General features: G+C 44.8%; 1 protein-coding gene across 6 annotated transcripts in view; it reads right to left on the reverse strand.

Moving 5' to 3' along the window:
- Positions 1–848: 848 nt before the first annotated feature.
- Positions 849–15,960, reverse strand: part of ZBTB46 (zinc finger and BTB domain containing 46) — a 52,421-nt gene continuing 37,309 nt past the window's right edge. For 5 of the 6 annotated variants that reach the window (XM_030231257.2, XM_030231259.2, XM_030231260.2 and 2 more), the window contains 5 exons: positions 15,317–15,489; positions 14,113–14,164; positions 13,743–14,021; positions 8,870–9,045; positions 849–5,703 (listed from right to left, as the gene is read on the reverse strand). In XM_030231257.2, the coding sequence (XP_030087117.2) occupies positions 5,317–5,703; positions 8,870–9,045; positions 13,743–14,021; positions 14,113–14,164; positions 15,317–15,489 (1,067 nt within the window). In that variant the 3' untranslated portion in view covers positions 849–5,316. The remainder of the gene's footprint in view (positions 5,704–8,869; positions 9,046–13,742; positions 14,022–14,112; positions 14,165–15,316; positions 15,490–15,960) is intronic. The other variant, XM_030231261.2, reaches the window with a different exon arrangement.

Consider the following 15,960-nt stretch of genomic DNA (forward strand, 5'->3'; position numbering starts at 1 on the left):
TTCGTATTTTTACCTACTCCCTCCCACAGCACGAGAGCGCGCGGGCCGCGGGGTGCCTCCAGCCCTGGGCGGGCTTCAAGGGGTTTAATTCACTTTAAACCCCCTTTTTTACCCAAGAAAACCCCCCCATTTTCCCTCAAAAACCCTTTCTTCTCTCTTGTCCTGTCATTCTCCAGCCCAGGCAGCAGCTCGGGTTTGGCCAGGCCATGCCACCCTGCTCCTCTCCCCGTGCAGGGAGGGGACAGGGGGGGTGGTGGCCCTGCCACCCTCCTGCCCTGTGGGAAGGTTCCCTTTGCATCAGGGACCCCCCATTGCAGGGTCCCCCCTTGCAGGGTTGGACACTGCTTTGGCCCCATGGGTCGGGCTGGTGCTGTGCCCCCACTTGTCCCCTCCAGGGATGTGATGTATCAGATCTAAAAGAAAAAAAAAATAAATACTTGGATTTTTTTTTTTTAATGATTCCTGTTCTTTAGTTACTGTTAAGACAGGCAGGGTGGGGACCCTGGGCCCCTTGGCACCCCCAGCCCCACTGCTGTCACCTTCCTCCTTCATCCCACATCCCCCAGGGATGGCATCACCCTGTGCATCCTTCTGGGAGTTACTTTAATTTCAGATAATGCCCAAAAAATCAGGAAATTGCCACCAACAGGCAGCAGGGAGGAAGGGAATGAGCCTCAGGTGCCTGTTTGGGATGGGGAAGGGGAAGGTGGAGGGAGCAGCACCCCCAGTCTGGGGGTGAGCAGAGCTCCCTGCTGGTCCCCACGTTGCCTCATCCTTCCACACAGGGCAAGGAGGAAAATAATAATAATTACGTATTTAAAAAAAAAAAAAAGAAAAAGCAGACAAAATTGTAGCAGCAATTTCCCAATTTATTGAACTGATTGATTTTTGCAGGTATGTCTAAGCTAAATCCCATCACAAAGGTTCTATCCGAGGGGCAGCCCCCGGCAGGTGAGGAACTGGGCAGCAACTAGAAAATAAAATCAGATTTACCTGAACTACATTGACAGAAAATCAGTACAACACAGCATGTTCTCCCACTGACTTCTTGTTACGAAATCTCCTCAACCTCCCCAAAATATTAAACACATCTTCAATACAAACACAGGTTTATAATAATTAATATAAAGTCAGTATAATATAGAATATTCCCAGCAAAAAAAAAAATCAACAATCTTCAAACACCATCCTTTTTGTGTTTGTTCAGCTTTATTTTTGTAGACAGGTTTAAAGCACGTTGAAAAATAAATATATATGAAAGCATACACACAGCACTCTGACTAGGGGGACTAAAAAAAAAGGCTGAAATTCAAAACACGACTCAGGAGCTACAAAATCAAAGGAACCATTAATTATGGCTTTTGTAGGAGTCACACGTGTCACAGATTGAGCGAAAATTAGATTATCTTTCAGAATATTGCAAAAAATTCCAGTTTTTGCATTGTTTTCATGGAGTTTTTTCCTTAAGGTTGATGTGCAAAAGGGGGAGCTTTGAGGGGAGGTGCTCAGGGACAGCCCCAAAACGCAGCCACCCACCCCAAAGCCACAGCTTTGCTTGGGGGAAATGGAGTGTTTAAAGGCAGGAGTGGGGAGAGGAAACAAAAGGGGAAGTAATGCTGGAGTGAGTTTCCTTCCGGACATAAATTACTCATTTTGTTGTCCAAAAAACTGATTTTTGATTAAAGGGAAAAAAAAAAAAAAAAAGAAAAGGGAAAGGGCAATCACTTTGCAAAGCTTCATTAGGGAAGTCCCCCTCTGCCTCCCCACAAAGCTGCTCTGCAGCTGTGAGGCTTTGGGGTGACCTTAAAAACCACAAAACTGGGAAACTCATGATTTCAAGAATATTTTTTTGTTGGAAATCTCAAGTCAACACAAGGACCTAGTTTGTGTCCATCCTTTAAGATGCTCTCCAAGTCCATGGATCCCTGGGATGTTCTCCAGAGGGCTCAGACAGGACGATGCCCTCTGCCCCATTCCGCTCTCTACTCCTGGCACTCAGATTTAAAATAAAAAAAGAGAGTAATCAAGGAATTCAAGGAGGAACATTTACATGTACAAATGCTTTAAAAAAATGAATTGCAAGTTCTCAAGAAGGAGTATATCCATGTTTTACCTCTAAGGGAGTTACTGTTGTGGAACTAAGTCTGTATATATATACACACACATATATATATATATTTAGAAAAAATTAAAAAAAGGGAACCTCAGTGAAGTATACAAAGCCCTGAAGGGAAATACAAAGACGAGATGCAGAACAGGCAGAATTAGTGGGGTTTTGTTTAAATCTCCAAGAGCAGAAGTTTGCATAGGCAGTATATCCGAGAGACCCCGGAGAGAAGCTGGAGGGATGTGATCACCTGGAGTGACTGATGAAGTTTATAAAGTTTCAGCATAAAAAATGCCCAAAATCCTGTTTTTTAAACCCAAGTCGGAGCATGGAAGGCTGAAGATGAATCCCTGTGTTTCCAACTCTGCACACCTCCATCAGAACAAAGCACTTCAGTAGACATCAGGTGTTAGAAGGGTTTTATTTGGTACATGGTGTGTGTTAGTGGGACAGAAGCACTTGTGAGGTTATGACATGGGAAAAGTTAGTTCTTATGTGGATTTTCCATTTTTCTCTCCCTTTTTATTTTTGCTTTATTTTTTGCATCCTCAGTTCAAAGAGCCTCAAAGTGACACAATTTGGAAACACTCCTGAGCGCTACCTGGCTCTCTGCCCACCTTTAATAAAAATAAGGAAAGAAAAAAATAAAATATTTCCAAGTGGATTGTGAAGAAAGCTCAGCACTCTGTAATTCTGATGGCAAAATTGAGTCACCCAAGGGCAGGGAAGAAGAGGAGGGCATGGCCCACACCTGCTCCTCCTCAGAAGGTGGATGCACACACCAGCATTGGAGGGGATGAGCCACCAGAAGGTGACAAAAACCCAGGGGTTTGAACTGTTTGGGCTTTAAAATTCTCTTTAAAATAGATTTTTACGTACAAAAAGCAAAGCTAAAGATAAATCTTTAAGTACTGTATGTATTTGTCTACATGCAACAGGTGAGGCTGCACATTCAGGACTTAGGCACCCCCTAACCCTTCCCTATTTACAGGGTAAATGACAATAAATACAGAGCCCACCCTCTGGGGAGCCAAAATCAGGATAAGGGAACAGCCTCCTCACTCTCTGGGATACCCCAAAGCCATTGGAAAAGGGTATAGAAAGGTCCAATTGTGACATTCTGGGTGGGTTTTTACAGCTTTTTAAATAGGGGAAGAGAAGGAAAAGAAGCTAAAAAGCAAAATGAGATTTTTTACAAGTTAAGAAAAATGTTCTTACATGACCTGCTCTGCCCTTCCCATATTTAAAGAAGAAGGTTATCCATGCTCAGTGCCTAAAGCAACAAGTGCCACTAATTCCTTCAGTCCAAGGGGCAGCAGTAGCAGCACCGAGGATTTTAGGAAAGACCCATGTTCCCACAGCACTGGACACCCCCAAATCCACAGGGCAGGAGCCTGGAGGCTCCCAATGGAAGCAATGGTGAACTGGGGTGATGGATGCAGAGAGAAGGTGGTGAAGGTCTAAAAGGAACTGAGGAACAGGGAAAGGAAGTGAATGCCATAAACCCAGGATGCAGCTGGAAGGAGGGAAGGGAGAGAGATCCCAGCTCCTGCAGGTACCAGGACCGAGGCTCCCACCATGCTCCATGAAATCCTGGCACCAAGTGGCTTAAATCCTTTCAGGTTATTTGCTTTATGGGGGTTTATTGTACAATATACTTTTAATTCCTTTGCTGGGTGGAACCACACTTTTCCTCATGGACCACCAGGCCTGCAGAAAGGAAAATAGCACCTTGAGTCATTTGGCTTCTGGCAATGGGTTGTCTTTCGTGGCAGGTTTCAAGGTACCACAGTCACAGACATCATAAAAAATTGCTTGATGGCAAGGATGGAGTGAGGTTTTCGGCTTTTTTTTTATTTTATTTTAAAAAGCACCAGAAGCAAAGAGGTGAAGGTAGAACAAGCTGTTTCTCAGGAATAAAACAATTCCAACACATGCTGTTGCTGCTGTTATTTAGGTGTAGCTGAAAGAAGGCAACAGTGGCCGATATGAACAGGGAGAATCCAACTATCTGGAACAGCCCCACAGAGTCTGAGGAGATGCTGGAAGAGAAACCTGGTTCTTATTTAAAGAAAAACTGGTTTATTGGAAAATTTACATGGAACTGGTGCAACTAAAGCTGAAGGTTTTTGTCATAAATTCAGTAGGTGTTAGACCTACCCATGATCAACAAGAATGCTGAGGTTGGCAAGGAAGAACAAGGTACCCAGGTGAAATCCTGGCCCCACAAAAGTCCATGGGATGGGAGCAGCAGGATTCCACCCTGCTGGGATCTCCTCACCTCGGCTTCTTGCCTTCCCTAGCTCATCCTGCACACACAAGGCTAAATGCCTTGATTTTGCTACAGTTTGCATATATTTGTGAAAAAGGCAGCTGAGCAAAGGGAGAAAAGTGAAGATCTTTGTGGAGAAGAATGACAGGTACAGAATTGTGTCCTCTAGAGCAAGAGGTGCTTCCAGAAGCACAAACGTGTTTCAGTGCCTGTGGATGACCAAGGCTGGAAGACAGGACGTGGGTAAGATGCCAGTAGGTCCAAGAAAAGTCACAATCTGTTTTTGATGGTGATTCTTTTGGAAGCTAAGACTCCAAGATAAGTATTCGTAAGGCTGTAGTCTGACTTGCCTTTTGATCTATTTGGCTCCATAAAAAATAATTAAAACTCTTTAAATAATTTTGCAAAAGGCCTGTATCATCAGGGGAAGCCCTCCAACACATCCATCCATCTGCTTTCACAACCTTAGTTTGAAATTCCACTGCTGCTAGGATTTTTAGCACAGACAAGGTGTAAAAAAACCCCAACCAACCAACAAACCTGCTTTGGACACAAAGACCTCCCCGGTGCTCGGTTTGGAGTGGGAAGGGGAGGAGGATTCATGCTTCACCAGCCTCCCCACACCTGCAGAGACTCCACCTCCCTCTTGGGCAGCCTGGCTGACTTGGCTCAAGGGGTGGCCATGGGCAGGGGGTCACAGGGGGAAAGGGAAAGGGACAAGGGGGAAGGCGAAGTCAGTCGTGCCGCTGGAAGCGACCCTGCTAAGACAGTGTCTGAGTGGAACAGAGAAGGACTTGTTTAGAAAACACAGGAGTTATTTTGCACACATGGACGACAACAAGGCTACTTAGTTTTTCCAACATACTCCTTCCTCCCCACCCTCCCTCCCCCTACAAACAACAGAGCGAAACAAAACAAACCAAACAAAAAATAATCCCTAAGAAATCCAGGTAAAATCCTTGTCGTTCTCCCCAGAGTTGTCCTGCTCCTGCGGGGAGTCGACATCTTTGTCATCATCTAAAATCACATCATCCTGTGACATCCCCACGTCATCCTTCCACTTGATGTCGTCGTCGTCTCCCATCTCCTCGTCTCCTTCCACTTTGATGTCATCTGGATCTTCCATGTACTGCCCCTCCCCAGGGTAGCACTCCTCTGGGGAGCCCTCTGCCCCATTGTGGTCCAGGTGCCCGGCCATGCCGCGGCCGGAGCAGTCGGCGCAGACGCCGTGGCGGCGCGAGCCGTGCTTGATCCCCACGCTGGCTGCTGACATGAACACCCGGTTGCAAACCTTGCAGACGTATTTTTTATCTTTGCTGTGGACCTGGAGAAGAAGAAAGACCACAGAGGTGAGTGCCAACAGAGATGGAATGAGAGCTGCTCCCGTGTCCTTGCAAAGGCAAATCCACAACTGCTACCTGAGGCTTCCACCAGGAACTCAAACCCACCACGATTAATTCAACCCTGCAATGATGACACACAATGGAAAATCCTTTGGGACTGCCTGCTTATCATCACACTCATAAGTCTGAGACAAACTTCTACCATGATTTTTTTCTTCCTTTTTCCTTCTGTTTTTCTGGGGTGCAGTAGTTGTGTCACACCCAGCATCAAGAGGAAAATGTTAAAAAGAAATAAAGAAACAATCCACAAGCACCAGTCATGTTCAGAGAAGAACAACCCTGATCAAACCAGTGTTAATGTCATGGTGATTTAGTGGTTTACTTAGTTCTGACTACTTTGGTTTGACAAAAATGTTTTTCTTCTATAACTCAAGCTGCAAGAATCCTGGGCATATGAAGCGATCACAGAATACATGGCCAGTAAAGGAAGCAAGGAAAATGCTCTGCAGGATAAAAGAATTCACTTCCAGAGTCAAACTGCACTACTGAATGAGCAAAATTGCATACTTTGAAAAGCACAAAACACCTGTTTAAAGGTGAAATCTGTCCCTGGCCACTTGTGCCCTGCATGGAAGGCAAGAAGCTTGTCAAACCATCCACCTGCTCCTCTGCCAAATAAACCAGGGCAGTGAGAATTCCCAAACTCCACCACAAGGAGCCTCATCAGGTACTTTCACTTACACATATATATCTACATGTAAAATACATATTGATTTTACTTATAAATAGAAAGTTTTAGTTAGAAGGGACCCATGACAATCTTCTAATCCAACTGCCAGACTGCTTCAGGGCTGCCCAGTATGTATTATAAATATGTATTTCTCTTTTATATATTTTTTCTTTATTCTTTTATATAGTAACACCACACGGGGACAGCACAGGCACTCGATGCACTGATCCTCAGGAGAGACTTTAGGAAGTGGTGCAGGAGCACACAAGGATCCAGTGCCAGTGGTTTGGGGTTGTTCTGAGCAGCCCAGCAGCCACCAGAGCCTCGGGTACATATCACCAGTCCCTAATCCTTTTTAACTCATTTCTCCCTTTCATGCTCACAAAAGCCTGTGGGAAAGCTTTTGCTGATTAAAGTCCTTCCTTTTATTTTAAAGCAGCTGCCTGGATACCTGCTCCCTGCTCCTGCCTCAGTAGGGGATCATCAGCTCTCACCACCTGACTCTCTACAGCCCTGTGCTCTGGAACACTCAGCTGAGCTGAAGCTCTTTGGGAAGAGGACAAATTGACCCACTGCAGCCCCTCAGCCCTCACTACTGCAGGACACTGGCTCAGGCTCTGTGTTGCACCAGTCCCAGCTGTGTTCAAAGCTTGTGAGTGCCTCTGATATGCTCTGGCTGCAGGTTCCCCTGCCCTGAGCCAGTCCCCATGACATTCTTCTACTGCATCAAGCAAAGGCATTAAATTTTATTACTTTTTTTAAAGCAGTTGGACAGGGCTGCTCAGAGCCATCCAGCAGGATCTATAGGTATCACTCCCTTTCAACTCATACAAGAATGATTTTCAGGCATCAAAAGCTGAATAGGAGAACAGAAGGTGGTCAGGGGTGCAGAATAAGGGCTAAAAGAGCCATATAAAAAAAGAAATCATTAAACAGGTACTAAACCAATTTGTAATTATCACAGAATAGTTTGGGTTGGAAGGGACTTTAAAGCTCATCTAGTTCTGACTCCCTGCCATGGGCAGGGACATCTTCCACTAGAGCAAGCTGCATTTCTGCTAAAAAACTCTAAAAAACTAAAATCACCTCTCTCCCTCTTTTCCAATGCTGACAGTTCAGTCAGCAGATGTGAGCCATATTCCTGGATGCAACTGAACAGAAATTAATCTCATTCCCTTTACAGCCAAAATAGTATTAAACACAGAAACAGGATTTGGCCCTCAGTATTGGATAGTGCAAGTAGAAAGATGATAGTCTAACTGATTAAATGCCAATATTACAAGGAAGAGAAAGGGAAATATGCTGACAACATTCTAAACTTATGAAAAGAAAAATTTAAAAAGGGCAAGTTCTCAGAAATAAAATGCTGGAGGCAACTAGCTGGCATGACAAGTGTTCCCTGCTGCAAAACCAGGACCAGATCTCAAAACCTGCTGTGTGCTTGCAGCAGGACTGAGCTCACGCTGGGATCTGCTCCCAAACTCCAGCACCCCAAGGGAAGAAGGAAGGGACGTCCCAGGGAACAGGCAGTGCCCAAGCTGAGGGCTGGGCACTCATCCAAACAGACATGGGAGCAGCAAAGGAAGGGGAGGAGACGATAGGGCACTGTGGAAAATTGTCACACAGGGCTCCAGGATCCTGGTGCAGGACCTGGGACACCATCAGTGGTGAGCCAGATCTGCTGCTGGAATTACTGCCTGGAAAGTACCTGCTCTGCCACAACACCACCTCCACACCAAGCTCTGAGAACCTCTTTAGGATGGAAAATCATTTCTACCCTGAAAAGAAAAATAATCAAAGCTTGGCTTAAAATTCTGTTTCTGAAGAAGCTGTGAAGAGCCAGCCAGCAGCACCAGCCTCGCAGTCAGAGCTGAGGAGCCTCTTTAACAAGCTGTAACAGCACTTTTGATAACCAAGCATGGCCAGAACAGAGTAGCTTTGCCTTAACTTATTGCTGAGCAATGTGTTTTAAAGCTTTCTGCACCAAGTCATAGAATTACAGAATTGTTAAGATTGGGAAAGGCCTCTAAGATTGAGTCCAATTGTTCCCCCAGCACTGCCAAGTCCACCACTAAATCTTGTCCTCAAAAGCCACATTTACATGTTTGTTAAACCCTTCCAGGGATGGTGACTCCCCTACTGCCCTGGGCAGCCTGTGCCAGGGCTGAACAACCCTTTCAGTGAAGAATATTTTGCTAATATCCACCCAAAAACTTGGAAAGCCTCTAGCTGAGCTCGGAGAACGAGAGGAGGATGAACAGGCAGCCAGCCACGAGGCCTTGGAAAGGCAGGGGAAAAAGATACAGGAGAAACCTTCAGATGAGCCCTTAGTGGCAAACAAAATCCAGACTTAAGTGAGGTGAACTCCTGCTCTCTTTACCCTGAAGAGAAGGGCTGATGCCCAGCCCTGCCCTTACCAAGGTGTGGCGCTTCATGTGCTCCCGGCGGGTGAACTTCTTCCCACAGATCTCGCAGGGATAGGGCCTCTCCCCCGTGTGGGACCTCATGTGTCTCTTCAGGATGCACTGGTGCATGGCAGAAAAGCTGCAGTACGGGCACTTGAACTTCTTCCTGATGACTGTGAACTCGTTGACTGCAAGAGAGGAAGCAGAACACACAGATGAATCTCAGAACATCTCAAAACAATCTTTTGTTGACTATTTCACTATTAAATTTATTCACTATGAAATCACACTCTTACCCCTTAACCATCTACATATTTTTAATCCTTATACTGTATTACTGCCCATATATTATTAAAGCTAAGAAATTGAGTACCTCCACCACAGCAGCTTTTGAACAAGTTGACACACAAACATGTAGCAACAACCTGTTACAGACATTGCTTGCTAAAGGGAAAATGAAGAGGGCTGTCAGCCTGCTAGAGTTCTGATTTATTATAAAGGGTTATCCTAAATATCAAGATCTAAAATGCTAACAGCATTACTTCTGGAAGAAGCAGGGAGCCAGGTACAGAAGTCCACAAAGGTGGCGCCCAAACAGCGCCAGTGTTATTTATGGGGTGATGCCAGAACATCATCACACACCCCAGGAGCACTTTGGTGAAGGAGAAGAGACTGAGGATGGCCCAGAGGAAACAGGACAGTTCCAACCACCACTCTCTACATGATCCAGTGACACAGGGACAGTGCCACACACAAAATACAGCAGGTGAAAAAACTGAGCAATGCTGCTCCCTGAGGGCACCACCCACCCAGTACAAGTTTGGAAGTGACTGACCAGGAGGAGATGATTTCTCCTGTTTCTCCTTCATTCTATTGCTTCCTGTTAGTGTGTTAATTTTCACCCACTTTTCTCCTAATTATGTTAATTATTGTTATTTCTCAAAGCAATATATTTACATAACAAGGAGGAGGGAAAAAAGAAAGCAAGTTCTGGTTAATCACTGTAACTTATGTATTTGTAAATGACTCCTGGTAAAGGAAACAGTCTATGGAGGAGACTTTCCTACCTTGGTTTTTTTTTTTTTTAACAACTAGAATATGAAAATTCTTTGTCTTTTATTACAGGAATTTTTTTTTTTAATTTTCTCCTAGGGTTTGACACTCCCTCATCTATACACTCAGAGGCAAGGAGCCCACGTTTTCCTACAGCAGGCAGCAATTTTATCATACAAAGCTATTTATTATAAATTCATTTCCAGTCTGATTTTGTAACCACTTGATTTTGGTGACAGGCCACACACACTTGTAACAACCTTGTTGCTATGGAGTGTAGACAAGGTGAGCAAGCTGCAAACTGAGCACGGGGAGTCAAGAAGGGACACAAACCCTCCTTCCTCCAGTCCTGCTCCTCACCACACACCCTGCAGAGACACAGAGCCACTGGGAAACACTGACTGGACATCTGACAGCACTCAGATCCTGGGAGCATGAAGAAAAAGTGCTTTGAGGAGAGAAACCCAGTAACCCCCTAATCCTACATCACTGGGTTGTAGCTGATCCTGCTGTTCCCTCAGTGCCTGCTCCTTTCCTGCCCACCTCTCCCTTCCCTTCAGGGCTGAGCTGCTGCAAAGCTGAAAAGGCAACACCCAAGGCTGCACCCCCAGCAGGCTCCTGCCCAGCCACCTACTTCCAACACATCCATGGATTCCCAACAGCCTATTCCTGACTCTGTCCAAGATCCCTCATGCCTGCATTCAGCTTAAATCACTCAAAACCCATATTTTCAGCTTCTGTATTTAAAAATACTCACAGAGCACTGTTTGCAGCTATAGTTTTATTGAAAACTATTTTTGCACCAAATGTTTTGCCACATATTTAGTTCTGGTATCTACAAAAGGAAACACCTCAAAAACAGCAGCATGGTTAGAAAAAGAATTGCATATTGCAGCATTAACATTTTCACAGTCCTGTAAAATATATGCCCCCACAGTAAATCTATTTAATGCACAAATACCAGCTTTGGTATGAGAATCATCCTTTCTCTAAATGACAATATTTTATAGCAGCATTAAGTGTAGCAGCATTAAGGTCCTAAGAAATCATCTTTAACATGATCATCAAGGTGATAAACAGCAGCACCATGGGTAAAGAGCTCCTGGACACAGCACCAAGAAATGGAGAAGGAAATAGAAACAGTGACACAGTAAAAATCTGTGTCCTTAATGCCACTAAAATATTTATGGAAATGTGTGTTTTTAAAACCAACACAATAATGCTTGGGAAAAAGTCTTTGGCATTGTCATCTCAAGTAACTTATTTCACTGAGGCTGTTAAAGGACACAGGTTCCTACATCCCTGAGAGTAAAGGAAATGCACCAGTGATGCCTGATGGAGCTGCTCTGGATTAACTCTGTAAACTGTCATCTAGTTAATAATCACTGACATACTACATTCTTTGGGTTATTAGAAAGAATTCCCAAACTTCAGGAGAATTCTTGTCCACTAAATCCCTTTATATTTAAGATAGGAAGGTGCAATTTAACTGTCAGACTCACACCTCCCATCAGCTTCCCATGCCATTTTCTAACAGTAAAATCCTGCTTCTAACACCTGTCCTACAAAACCCAACAAAGCTCTTCCCTGTTATACCCTTCAGTTCTAACAATTTAAAAAACCTAGACCTGATCCTGAAGGGAGGCACTGGAAATTCCCAGTGCTGAAGTCAGGAAGCACTCTGATGTACAGGCCAAGGAAAATACTAAAACCTCTATTAGAGACAGCAGAAAAAGAATCCCCTGTTGAATTAAATTCTAAAATAGAAGAAAAATCGGCAAACATGAAAACTCATTAACTATTATTATGTAATGAAACCTTTTAAAGTTTGCTGAAATTGCTTTTGCTGGCATCTTCCTTTCCCAAGTCAGACAAATCCTTCTCTGCTGCTCCCAAATTTCCAGATAAGATTCATTGGGTTACAACTTTGTTTTCTGGCTCAGCTTTCTCCTTTCTCACTAGCTGATTATTTAAGAGCAAAATAAATCATGAGGCAATTAGTCTGACATCTGTCACAAGGGAAGCTGACACTAAAGGCTACACACACTCAGACAGCAGAGATCTCCCATGCCAAAGATGTCAATGGGAACGAGAGCAGAAGAGATGAACCTGACTTTGCAAAAAGCATAACATCTAAACCCAAATGATGAAAGTGTTCTACAGTGATTACATGGGAACTCATCCTCAGTTCTGACTGCAGAATGATCAAATGAAGGGTAAGAGCTAAGCCAAGCAGGGAAACTCCAGCTTCCCAGCCCTGGTGTGGCACGGAGCCGTGTCCCTGAAACTCCAACTCCCAGCAGGAACAGGTGGAGCAGAGCTCCTGTTCCTCCTCCACAAGCCCAAGGGCAGCAGGTCCTGGTGGGCTCTCATTCATCTTTCCACAGGAAAAGGCTGAGGAAGAAGCTCCTCACTAAGTCCACATGGTGCACAACTAAGTATTTCTCATTTTTTGTCTCCCTGAGATGCAACAGTATAATGAAAAAGAACTTCCCTGAAGAACTCCAGAGAACATTGGTGGAAGTTGGAGTTTTTTTCTCCTCAGCTGTCTCTCACACTGAGGAAAGAAACCCCACATGCTGACAAGCTGTGCTGCACACAGAGCAGCTGGGAAGCACTGCTCTTAATTATGCTACTTTCATTTCACAGTTACCATAATCTGGTTTTGTATGTAAATATATAGCAATAGACACAGAAGTATTTAATTTTTTTTAAAAATAAGTGAATTTCATAGAACGAAACAGGAATTACAGATTTCTACCCACCAGGAACAGCCATTACTGATTCTGCATGCACACCCCAAGTTACAATTAAATTTATGTAAAGCCTCCTTCCTCTGTTTCAACACCACCACACTCAGCTTGGCTAACTTAATTACAGTGTATAAACCAAAAGAGTCACAAAAATGTACAGAATCCCTGCAAACCACGGCCAAACTCCAGCATGTTATTCAAAAAAAAGCCCTGAAAGTACTGAAATACAGTATCAATAAAAGATGCAAGCCTTGCAACAACTTCAAGACCAAGTAACATACCCTACTGGACATATGAACAAGCAGTATATTTTACTCCTTTGAAAGATATAGAAAACCACTTTACAAACAGCAATCCTGTGCTTCCACAGCTCCTAAGTTCACAGTGAAAACTCCTGGAATGCCCAAATGGTCTAATGGACAGAGCACTGGGGCAGAACTCAGAATTGAATTCCATTATTAATTCTATTGCTAGCACTTTCAGCAACCTGAGGGATGTTATTTTCCAGAGGAATTGGAGGAAAACATCCCCATTTCTTTTATAAAGCACTTTGAGATCAACTGATAAAACAGTTCAAGGTAGTGTCAGAACACAGAATGAGCACTCCAATAAAACAGCCCAAGTGCCTATTTTATGGACCCAAAAAGTTATCTTTGCACAAAAATTGCCACAAGGCTGCAGTGACACAGCATCTGGAACCAGCACAGCACCAGCTGGTCACCTTTGGGGAGTCACTCTATGAAATTACACCTGTGGAACACTTATTTGCAGCACGAGAACCACGGCACAATTTGATTTTCCTAGTTCAAGGAAGCATCTCGTATACAACAACAGCAGCTATGCATCCTCAGGATCCTGGCTTGGCCCTACACTGTCCAAAAGCTCCAGCCCAGCCAGGTGGGCAGAGCCCAGGTAACACATTTTCACGTGGCTACTGAGGCTCTTCTGGGTGCCGAAGCCCTTCCCACAGCAGAGACAGACAAAGGCGCGCTCGCTCGAGTGCACGGACAGAAGGTGCCGCTTTAAGTCTGTCTTGTCACGAAACAGCTTGGCACAGTGAGGACACTGCATCTTCTTACAGTGGAAGTGGATGGTCTTCTCGTGCCGCTCCATGTTGGATTTCAGAGTGAAGCTGGCGGGGCACTTGGAGCACTGGAAGCGGCCGGGCCGGGAGCAGTTGAGCACGTCGAGCGGGAGCAGCATGGAGAAGGCGTGCTCGTGGATGTGCTCCTGCAGCTCCTCAGCACGCTGGAACACCCTCCTGCAGAAGCCACAGGTCAGCCTCTTGGTCAGGGCTGAGTCCAGGAAGGTCCCATCCGAGGTGATGTCCGCGTCTTCAGATCTTGGGAAACTGGAATCTGAAACGGGACCACGGGTACACACGCACGGATCAGCCTTTTCTGGTATAAAATAATGACAGTTTAAAGGTGTATTTTTCTCTCTGCTTACCTGAGTCAGAGTTATCAAACTGCCAAAGTGCCAGCAATCCATCAAAGGCGGCCTGCAAAGGAAAAGCACAGGGAAGTTAGGGCAGGTATTGACAAGAAGCCGTCCCATAGGCAGAGCTCTGCCTCCCATTGCTGTCACTGCCTTCATCCCTTCTCTAAGGGAGGCTCAGTCGTTTGACCTGACAACTCAAAGTGCCTTCACAAAGCTTTCACTGCCAGAGCAGTAAACTGGGCCTTTATCTTGCCTCAAAGCACCTTATTATTTGGTGTATTGAACATGGCAATCAACATCCCTGTTTAAGTCCTGGATAACTACTCAATTTCCAGTCTCACTAAGCATCCGTAGCTCCCACTCGGGCCAGTGGGAAATGTTGGACAGGATATTTTTAGTTGATACAACCCAACTGGAAAAGTTCTCCCTTAGCCCTCCACAGGTACTTTTCCTTTGCACACAGAAGAGCCTGTAGAACACAAACACCTTCTGCATAGCTCCCCTTCTGCAATGCCCTCTGGCACTGCTGATCCAAATTCTATATAAAAGCTGATTTTCTCTTTTTTTTCCTTATAAATCCTTTGCGATATGCCAGCGTGTGGCAGATGGCAGCCCTGTATGAGGCAGAGGCGTGCTGCAGCCCCGGCAGGTCTGTGCAGACCAGCTCACTTTGCTCTACAGGGATGGCAAAGCAAAATCTGTTTTCCACCCATTTGTTTCATAGAGTATCATTCAAAAATATTAAGGACAAGAAATGCTGCAGAAAGCTATGGGTTTTAAGTAAAGCTTCTGACTTCTGTAACAGAGAGAGCCAGCCCACTTCTGTCTGAATTCAGACAGTTACAAGAAACCCAAATGCCCAACACCAGAAGTGAGCAATGGGTAGCTGAGGTCTCATGCCATTATTACATGCTAGTGTGCAACGTTGTGCAAAAGAAGGGATTTACAATAAAAAGGGCATTCATATTTTAAAAAGCCCAGAGGTTTTTGAACTGAAATTCTGTTGAGGTAAGACAGAAAGACTAAAATTTGGACAGCACCAGTACTGACCTTCAACAGATTTCTAGTTTTAAAACAACCTTTTTTTTTTTAAAAAAAGCTCACAGATTAAAGTATTAGATCTTTCAAAATACTCCTAACTGGGGAGGATTTGATCAAACAGACACCTTTGCATTTTAAATTCTTTGTATTCTCCCCTGCCCCCCGATCTCACCTGGACTGAGGAAGGCACCTCTCCTTTTGTCCCAGTTTCTGGTGACATTTCACCAGAAGAGCAGATCCTGGTGGGGCTCTGAGTGGCAAGGTGTGCTGAAGGCAGCGGGGGAGATGGTGCTTCCACTTTGCCATCACTTTCACCCCTTGAAGGATTCGAGCTGGTGCCAGGCCCTGGGGAACACAGGAAACGAATCTCACCCACGTGAACGAGCACCAGCTGGTGGCTTTAAAAATGGCCTCGCAAAGGCAGCGCCCCAGCACTCGCAGCTCATCTTCTGGCAGTGGGAGGGAATGCAGCAGGACAGGGATGCCAGGCTTTTGGTCTTTCTGGTTGATGGGTTGGTTTTTGTTTTTTTTTTTTTAAACCGTCCTCCCCACCCAAATGTCTGTACTGGAGTGACGTCGCAGGGCTCGGTCACTACAGAGTCCGTCGGGAGAAAGAAGCACAGTGCAGCACAAATATCCATATTTCTCTTGGAGAAGCATCATTCTGAACACACACACTTCCACCTTTAAGGAAATTTCACACTTCATTCCACTAACTTTCTTGAAAGTTTATGTCACAGGTTCAGATCTCAAGATCTGTCCGTGGTGGTTTATTTAATATCGGACTGTCAGTACTTGATCTCAAAGTGCTTTACA

The sequence above is a fragment of the Serinus canaria genome, chromosome 20, assembly GCF_022539315.1.
Source record: "Serinus canaria isolate serCan28SL12 chromosome 20, serCan2020, whole genome shotgun sequence".
In the NCBI taxonomy this organism is placed as follows: Eukaryota; Metazoa; Chordata; class Aves; order Passeriformes; family Fringillidae; genus Serinus; species Serinus canaria.